General features: G+C 42.5%; 1 protein-coding gene across 2 annotated transcripts in view; it reads right to left on the bottom strand.

Moving 5' to 3' along the window:
• Positions 1-251: 251 nt before the first annotated feature.
• exoc2 (exocyst complex component 2) overlaps positions 252-9,491 on the bottom strand; it is a 54,653-nt gene continuing 45,413 nt past the window's right edge. For both annotated transcript variants that reach the window (XM_020656703.2, XM_029281354.2), the window contains exons 22-28: positions 6,827-6,943; positions 5,272-5,413; positions 3,750-3,805; positions 3,507-3,629; positions 3,215-3,276; positions 2,725-2,784; positions 252-809 (exon numbers count right to left, since the gene is read on the bottom strand). In XM_020656703.2, coding sequence (XP_020512359.2) covers positions 716-809; positions 2,725-2,784; positions 3,215-3,276; positions 3,507-3,629; positions 3,750-3,805; positions 5,272-5,413; positions 6,827-6,943 — 654 coding nt within the window. In that variant the 3' untranslated portion in view covers positions 252-715. The remainder of the gene's footprint in view (positions 810-2,724; positions 2,785-3,214; positions 3,277-3,506; positions 3,630-3,749; positions 3,806-5,271; positions 5,414-6,826; positions 6,944-9,491) is intronic.

Raw genomic sequence — 9,491 nt, 5'->3', positions numbered from 1 at the left:
GAGTCAGCGGACCAATCAGGGGATTGTAGTATATCAATGATCTTTTGGTAAAAACGTAGTCTCTGTGGCTGCTTGGGACTTGAAGGCTTTTGGTCTTTTTTCATGTTGTGTCTTGGTCTGCCCTAGGCGGGGCAAAACTATAAAAACGTTTCCCAGTAACTAAGGAAACACAATTTGATGATGAAGAAAACGTGACGTGTGAAAAGCACCAAAAACAATTTTTCCATTAAAAAATGTGAATGTAGAGCATGTAACTTTCTCACTTTATTTAGCGTTAGAGATGGAGTACAAAACAGGAACAGCAACTTTAAATGTTCAATACGTACTAATGTGACTGGGTTCAGTCTGAGCAGAAAGAGTGGATCACAATGCTGACCCAGAAGCCTGTTAGCTGTTTAATAACGGTCTGTTAGCTGCATGAGTGGCTGCATGTCATTAGCATAACCCACACCACTGGGACTGTCCTACACAGTAACAATGAAATCCACTCATTCAGATTCTTTCAGATCAGATAAGATTTGTGTCTTAGCCAGTGAGGCAGAAATTGAAAGTGACACAAAAAAAAGTGATGAGTGAACAATGCAGTGATAAGAGATGAAGATGCAGATGAGGTTGCACAGAGAGAGAGAGAGAGAGAGAGAGAGAGAGAGAGAGAGAGAGAGAGAGAGAGAGAGAGAGAGACCGACAGAGTAGTAGTAGATATAGGAGGGTGAGTTTATCTCTTAACAGGCTGGACGCAGGACGGCTGGAAGCAGGTGAGCTGGAGCTGCATGCTGCTTTTAAACTTGTTCAGCAGCTCCTCCAACAACCTGCGGGGATGAAACAAAAGTTTAATTAACCTATGAGGGGACTCATGGTGTTTTAAGCGGGTTCTTTTTTTTTTGCGCTAAATGTCTAAAGCCTGATTTAGACTTCTGCGCTGACTCTACAGTGTAGCATACACCGCAGGTTGTAGCCGTGTACCTACGCAGACGCCTTTGTGCGTCGCCTGACGTTCACCTCCTCAAAAATGTAACTACATGTTGAAACAAAGTAGACCATGAGCCCTCTGATTAGTCCGCTGGATAGCATCAACAACATGTCCAGTATCCCTTAATTTGAATGTCTTTACAGGTCTGCCTAAAACATCAGTCAGACAACTGCAGCTGATCCAGAACGCTGCTGCTAGAGTCCTCAGCAAGACCAAGACACCGGCTCCCAGCCTGTCAGAGAATAGATTTTAAAATCCTGCTGCTGGTTTATAAAGCGCTTAAAGGTTTAGGGCCAAAATACATGACCTCCTGATTAATTATGAACCATCCAGACCGCTCAGGTTGTCTGGGACAGGTCTGCTCTCCGTCCCCAGAGTCAGAACCAAACACGGAGAAGCAGCGTTCAGTTTCTATGCTCCTTATATCTGGAACAAACTCCCAGAAAACTGCAGATCTGCTGAAACTCTCAGCTCTTTTAAATCGAGGTTGAAGACACTGCCTTTCATTAAACAGCTTTAATAAGATTTTAAACTTTAACTCTGCACTGTAACTTTTCACTCTTTTTATATTTTTACTGTATTTATTTAAATTAATTTCATTTTAATTGTTTTTATTTGAACATATTTTCAGATTTAATAATCTCAGTAATTTTTAAATGTTCTATTTTAATGTTTCTTTTCTTTCCTCTGTCATGATGCTTTTGATGTTTTGTGTGAAGCACTTTGAATTGCCTTGTTGTTGAAATGTGCTATATAAATAAACTTGCCTTGCCTTAATGCTCATTAGCTCTAACTCCAACATAATACACTCGGTATCAGTCGCCAAGGTCTCCTGTACACAAACAGCAGAGATTGTGGAGATATAACTACTACAGGAACGCATTACACACGGATGCACAAGTATGTAGTGCTCACGATGGCGTTATTTAGCCGCAGACGTATAATCCAGGCTGAAGAGCTCCAAAAAGTTTTAGAACTTCTCCAATATTATCTCATTAAGCAGACAGGAGGCGGGACGTAATGGCGGCTACTCAATGCCTGGGTGCAAATGCTCACTATTGCTATCACTATCACAGTGCGTCCTATAAAAGTGGAAGACAGGTTATTTAAAGCATCTGACAAAATAACACAGGAGAAGAAACAGGAAGCAATCCTTCAGTAACATGGCACCAGACACCATTGACAGAAACAGTAATCATACATCATGAAACACAGGAGTTGAAAGTCTTGTGAGGCCTTGATCACTTTGTTTGTGTAATTGTGTCACTTTGGTGTTTTAAATGGTTCATTCAGATTATGCTCCACAAAGTAACAACAATATTCTACCAGATTGAGGGAGCAGTAGACTATCACCTCCCACGTTCTGAAAGGTTAAATCTGTGATTTCCTCAATGGAGTCTGTTGCCTTTGAGAGAGCGGAATAATGTCTAAGTAACTACGATTTCAAAAGAAGCATTTTACTCTTTATAAAAATGTATCAATTGGGATTATTTTCATGAGGTTGTCAGAGTCTTCCAATAACACACACTTGGATCAGAGGCTTTTTCACCATAGGATTATATTGTATTCATTGCAGCGTCTTTCTGCAGCTGCAGACTGAAACAATCAACTGGAGCGATTCTTAAACTTTTTGTACAAACGCCCTAAAACATCTTAAAGTAGAACCACAGTCTATACCTGACAGAATGACCTTTAAGGGGAAGACAAGTTCATTGAAAACACTGTTTTTGATGAGATGGGTCGGTGGGACTCACTTTTTATCGGCTCCGCTGTGCAGCTGAGGAAGGCCCTCCAACGCCAGTTTGAAGCTGGCGCTACGAGACAAGACGTGATTTTAACATTTATGTAAAAGACACATTTATCTCTGCTTTGAAAACCAGGAAATACAGTTCAGTTTGTGTGTGTATCTACTTAGCATGTACACTGACCTCTACATGAACACACACGCACGCACACACACGCACGCACACAAACACACAACACACACACACACACACACACACACACACACACACACACCACAGTGGGCGTACACAGCAGAACCAGATTACTTTCACTTCCTTTCCAGAACCACCAAGTAACATAAATAGGGATTGTAGTGAGGGATGTGCGACTGCAAAGATTTATGTTTGTGACACTTGCTGTCATAAATCACTGGGCATATTCACTATGTGAGTTCCTGTGTCTGTGTGTGTGTGTGTGTGTGTGTGTGTGTGTGTGTGTGTGTGTGTGTGCTGCACTCACTTGCTTTCAGTGTTCAGGAATGCAGCTATGGCGTCTCTCAGGGCACAAAGTTCAAGTCGAGCCTGAGGATGATGCAGGGGTGGGGGGGGGGGGTGTGTGTGTGTGAAAAAAAAGGGTTAAAGTGAAGATGAAATGAGCTCGACTTCATAAACTGTCAGCAGTTGGCAGCTTGAGCAGAAATAGGGTTTTATCAGAAATTAAGGTAAAACCCCGACAAGTGTTGGGGGTTGTTATGAGTCAGGGTCTTACTATGAGTGTGAGTGTGTGTGTGTGTGTGTGTGTGTGTGTATACCTGCAGGGCTCCGTTTTTGCTGAAGGAGGACACACATTGCATAAGACGACACATCTCATCCGCAACTGCCTCCACAATTCTAGACAAAACCCGAGGAACCAGATCCTTGGAGACCGTGAAGACCTGATACAGAAATGTAGCAGATAAAAAGAGTAAAAAAAAAAAAAAAAAAAAAAAAAAGAGGCCGAGCAAACAAAAAGAGAATTCTGGTTTATGCAGCGTTTCAAAAAGGGATATTTGTACCTCAGCATGAACTGTGATGATGTTGACCAGAGCTTCCTTCAGGTAGTTCCTCACACCTGAGGAAAAAGAAGACAAGATTCAGTTAGAAGAGGGGCCATGAAGAGACGATGAGATCTATTTGAAATGATCTATCTCTTCTCTGATGCAACGTCACGAGGAGAAGTTCATTGGCAGAAAATCTCAAAGTGCATCACGCACCAGCTGTATCATTTGTGATATGATTTTAAAAAAGAGGGGATGGGGCGCCAGTACCCTAGTGGTTAGTAAGCGCGCCACATGTATGGAGGCTGTGGTCCTCAAGGCAAGCGGCCCGGGTTCAAATCCAACCTGTAGCTCCTCTCGAGCATGTCATTCCCCACTCTCTCTCTCTCTCTCTCTCACTCCAGAAATTCCCTTTTACATCTTTATATTTCAGGATTAAATCTTTAAAGAAAGGCAACATACGGCCGCTCACAGAAAACAACAAACTAACACAGGTTCACTCCTCGCTGCAGTAACAGCTTCAGTTCACCTCGGCACTGATTCTTTAGGTAATTCTTTAGGATGCTTGGTCTCAATCGGCACAGCAGTGTGATGATGTTGTGTTAAAGAAAGCTGAACAGGGAGTGTTTAATCTACTTTTATTTCATGATCAACAGTTTATCTGAACTGCTGTCATTAGGGCTTGAAAGTTCACTTAGAGACAAGACTTCATGCAATATCAGAAGATGGAATAATGTCACTAGATAGAGCTGGAAAGGGTGGCTGTGTAAGACTTTTTTGTTAAACACTACTATTTGGACATCACACTGTACTGTAAGGAGAAAAGAAACCCCATGATGGAAGTTTGACTTGACAAACTAAAAAGGTGAAAAACAGAGGCAGCGACAGAGTGAAAGTAGTGAAACTGGATCTTAAATGTCTTGCAGCGCCCACACAGCAACAAAAGGTGCGACAAGTGAAAGTATCAGATCCTAGATCTGTGGTTTAGTGTCCAAAGTGTTCCTGTTTCACATGCAGCCAAGACACACAAACTCACAGCGGCAGGAGCAAAACCAGAAGAAGGCAGGATTCTGATTCTGTGATTACGCTAAAAGTGAGTAATGAGCCAGTGCCAATCTGAGAAGTCACCCAGGGCTCTCGTATTCACTCTGACATGTTGCTTCACATCCTGTGCTAAGGTAAACCACACGAGCATACAAGATTCACCTGGGTTTGCATCTGGCGAGCATAAAGTCACAGCTTACACATGTTGCACACCCACAGCTGAACGCAAAGGCCAGGGCACTTTTAGGGGCACTAATAGAACCTCCTCTGTGGTGTTTATCGTAAGTCTTCAAAGAGCTGTACTTCACACACAGCAGAGGAGAACCACAACAACACAGATCACACCAGACATGTCGGCTCGGATCCCACAAGACAGTTGGGGCTACATTCTGATATTACTCGGGTCAGTTAGTGGTTGCCACAGGTAGTTTCCCCTGTAGACCGACTGAGGACTTTTCGCTGAGCACGCTCACAGTCATCTTTTGCTATGCAGTACCTGTTGGCGTCTGACAGTCCCTCCAGTCAAAGTAGCCGGCGTAGATCCCGGGCTCCAGAGAGCCTGCGATGGGGTCGGCTCGTTGCTCGATGTAGGCATCAAACAGCTGTCTGTCCAACTCTCGCACGGCGTCCACACTCACCTGGAACGGTAAAGACACACGTCAACATATGTAATAGAAATTAGTACATACGCACAAACATTACACCTCTAAAAATACATTTCAGAAAAGCTGTGGAGATGACAAATTCATGTTGACGAGACTGGCTCCTTAAAATCCATTTTTTTGACTTCATGGGAGAAAGTGTGGAAGTCTGCGCAAAGTTTCAGGTTAGTTGTGAGATTATTCGGTTAATTAATGGCTTTAAAAGAAAAAGCAGATCGTGCAAAAGCCGAGCCACATCGAGGGACACTACAGTCTCCGTTCGAGGCAGACCTTAACGCTTTGCTCATGTGCTCAGTGCAAAGTTTCACAAAGCTCTTCCATGTTGGGGAGCAGCATTATCGATCATCGACTAGTTGCACAGAATCTGCCGGTTGTTGACATTACTGAACACGATATATACTGTCACACAGGAAGACAGTTTAACGTTTTTTTTTCTCTCTGAGAGACCTTCAAAAACAAGGTTCGTCTTATATACAGGATTTTACAGTAAGTTTTACACTGCATATTATGTCCACAAAATTAAACTAAATCAGGAACTGTTTTGTCAAGTAAGAAAACATCCTCAGTCTCTTCATCTCTCTTCAGTCTTTTTGTTTATACACAATCAGAGTCGAGCACACAGACTGACCAACACTGTGATCGAAGTAAAACCCTTTAAGAGGCTGCATGCACCTCTCAATCGGAACTGTTAGTATTTCACCCTAATCAAACTAAACTCAACACAAACATGTATGGCCGCCTGAACTAAAGCAGGAAGTTTTAACATTGCAACTTGTTCAAAATGAATTGTGTAACCCCTAAAGCAATTAAAAACTAAAAAAAAGCATATTTCGTATTAACATAATAGAAATATCGATACTTAATGGCCATGAAACGATAAAATATACATTTTCCCCCACATCTACTTGACTATTTCTCGTCATTGCTGATAGATATCTGAGTGTATTAAATCTAGAAGAGCTGTCACTCAGATGTTGATCTTTCAAAATCAAAAAGATCAAGAGAAGTAAATGATTGTTAATAATCTTTCAGAGGAAATAACATGTTTTTACTGGAAAACCAACGAACACTGCTGTGCTTTGTGATTCAGCCTTTAGTCATTGTGTGCATCAGAGGTTGTGTGTGTGTGTGTGTGTGTGTGTGTGTGTGTGAAGAAGAGAAAGGAGGGTGATGAGGAGCTGAGCCTTAAAGACAATGACCTTTACTTTTTTTCTTTCTAAAGCTAAGAGTCATATCTCTGCTCAGAAGACAGTGAGAGACATTTGTCATCAACTCATCAGCTTTGTTTTTTTTTAATGACACATTTCTCATCAGCGTTATGAGACAGAGCTGAGTTTAAAAAAATAAAAAATCTTAACACAGCTTTTTTAAGAAGAGCGTTGTACTGACCCGTGTGATCTTCTCGGTGCCCGTGAGGTTGTGTTTCTCAAAGTGATCGGCCAGGTTGAGGAAGGTGTGTCTCTCCAGGTATTGGCAGTTACTGAGGATGATGAGTAAGCGCTGCTCCTGTACACACACAAATACATGTTCTTAACACTTAAAGTCTTCACATTCAAACAACCCTTAGAAGCTGATTGGCCCAGAAAAATGTCCTTATTTTCCTTGTTTTCAAAAACCCAGCAGTTCCTCTATTTAGGCCTAATGTCGCCTCAAAAAAACCAACCTCTAAAACCTCTGTATTGTTTGAAAACAATATCCCAAAACCTGAGGGGATTTCAGAAAAAAAACTTTGCAGAATTCCATCATTTACAAAAATCTTTATTTCTCAATCTCTGCAGCAGATAGAGACATACAATTAAAATAATTTGAGAGCATAAACCATTGGCTTCTTTAACTCATTGCCTTTGCACTAAAGATCATTCCTTTTTAAAATCATCATTAAATAACAACAAAAAAACAACAATATGCGCCAGCTTCTGCATCGGCTCTAAATGGGTTAAAAATTGAACGCAAATAAGAGCGACTCTCCCGTACTTGAGCTTCCCTCCCTGTGCGTTTTAGATCTTATCACTGACTTAAACCTGCTGGCTTCTTCTCGGACCTTTAAAAAAAAAAAAAAAAACATCTTTCATCACAGACACTCGACCGATCGATTGCTTCTGACTGTCCCGAGGTCGAGGAGTGACCGAGCCTTTTCAGGAGCTTGGAACGCTTCACCTCCACATGTTCATCTGTCCCCCACACTGCCTGTTTGTAAATCTAACCTTAAAAAGCACTTTTATGTCTTTATGTCTCCTGGAAACGCCAGTGAACTCACTATCAGTGACAATTATAGGGGCCCTAGGCAGAACATTGATTGGGGGCCCCTCCAACCAGCGTTCATCACGAGTTTCACATCGCTTACTCGTCTTCCTCTTTCTTTTTCATTCCCAGACAGATAATTCCTCTTCATTTTCCTTCAGTCACTTTCACTGACAAATGTTTTTTTTTTTTTCAAAGTTAAAACGCATGCTAAGCTTAACAGGGCAATGAGAGTGAGTGCTGTCAGATGGGGCCCCCTTAGGGAGGTATCCTACTGTCATTGCAAAATTTGCACATTCTGAACCACTGCTGTGGTTTAAAAGTGTGTCATCCCTTGTGGGCCCCCTCCTTGCCTGGGGCCCCAAGCAGCTGCATGCCTTTCCTATTGACAAACAGCACCTCTGCTTACTATCCAGCTACATAGTCCACACAATTTAAGGCCGTGTTCACACTGGACTTCTTTTTTCAGAAAAAAAGTGCTGCTTTCAGCGCCTTTTGAGCGCTTAAGCGCGTGTGTTCTGTAACCTTAACAACGGGATCTAGCCTACGGTGCAACCACGCCAGAGCCGGCCGGATCACGACGCATCAATTTAGCACAGAAAAGAACAAACGGGACGGGAAGTCAGTCCGGTTTATTTTCAGAATAAAACTCTCCGGTTCAGAAAAACGTCCGTTTGTGTGTTTGTTCACGTGTTTATAAGGTTTGTATTGAGTTTTATACCACAAACATCATATTATCTCGTGCTGTCGCGAGTGAATCTGTAACATTACCGCGGAAATTCCTTTGTCTCCGTACTCCAGGTGTCCCGCTGTGCTCTCTATGCCTTAGACTGAGAACACAGCCGGTGGGTATTGACAGATTTTTAAAAAGGCATCATCCTTTTTCCACAGGCTTGTATGTAAAAAAAGGAGCTGGCAGTTGAAAAAAGAAGTCTAGTGTGAACACGGCCTAACCCTTTCACTTTTCAAAAAGCCGCTCACTCTGTAAGAACACCTTCACTGCCTAATATCTCCTCACACCATCAGATGCCTTCAGTTTCTCACATATCGAAAAACATAACACATTTCTAATCTTCTAAAACTTCCAACTTCTGAAGGCTTTAAAAGATGTGTTACTCAAATTGGCGCTCACAAACAAAACAGTACAAAGAACACGAGTCCACCTTCAAATGAACGCGAGCAACACGAGCAACACAAAGACTGGCAGTGGAAGGTGACAGGAAGGTGACAGGAAGGTTAGCCTACATTTTGATGGCCGTGACTGATGTCGATATGGGCAGCATTTTGTTTTTCACCCTTGATACGACCACACAGACAAGATAAGACACTCCAGCGGGCTACACAGATAACAATCGATTGATGCTGGCCGGGGACCGTTTTCTTTGGTTTTTGAAGTTCTGAAACTCGCCCAACACTTTAGTCAATATGATGAGAAAAAACAATATTAACTCTGGTCATCTGCGCTCCTTCATGTTTGTCTGCCTGAACCCTGCTGTACATATTCGAGCGGGGGAAACCCCGTCTGCACCTTGCTCCATTTCCCTTTACCAGAAGCTCTCTACGCCCTTCTCTTCCTCCACCTCGTCCTCCTCTTCCCCCCTCCCCTGCACTTTGCCTCCTTCACTAGCATCTCAAACAAGTTACAGGAAATGAGGACGTATCTGCTTCTTGTCCATAACCAGGAAACAGCCTGATAACATTTGGTGGTTTGAATGAGTGATACACGTGTTTGTGTGGTTGTGTGGAGGAGAGGGCCCACGCTCTGGTGACGCTGGCAGTAGCCAGATGTGGTATTTCAGGTGTATTAACCCCA

The sequence above is a fragment of the Labrus bergylta genome, chromosome 6 (genome assembly GCF_963930695.1).
Source record: "Labrus bergylta chromosome 6, fLabBer1.1, whole genome shotgun sequence".
In the NCBI taxonomy this organism is placed as follows: Eukaryota; Metazoa; Chordata; class Actinopteri; order Labriformes; family Labridae; genus Labrus; species Labrus bergylta.
The sequence above is the reverse complement of the archived record's forward strand: the minus strand, read 5'-3'. Positions and strand labels throughout refer to the sequence as shown.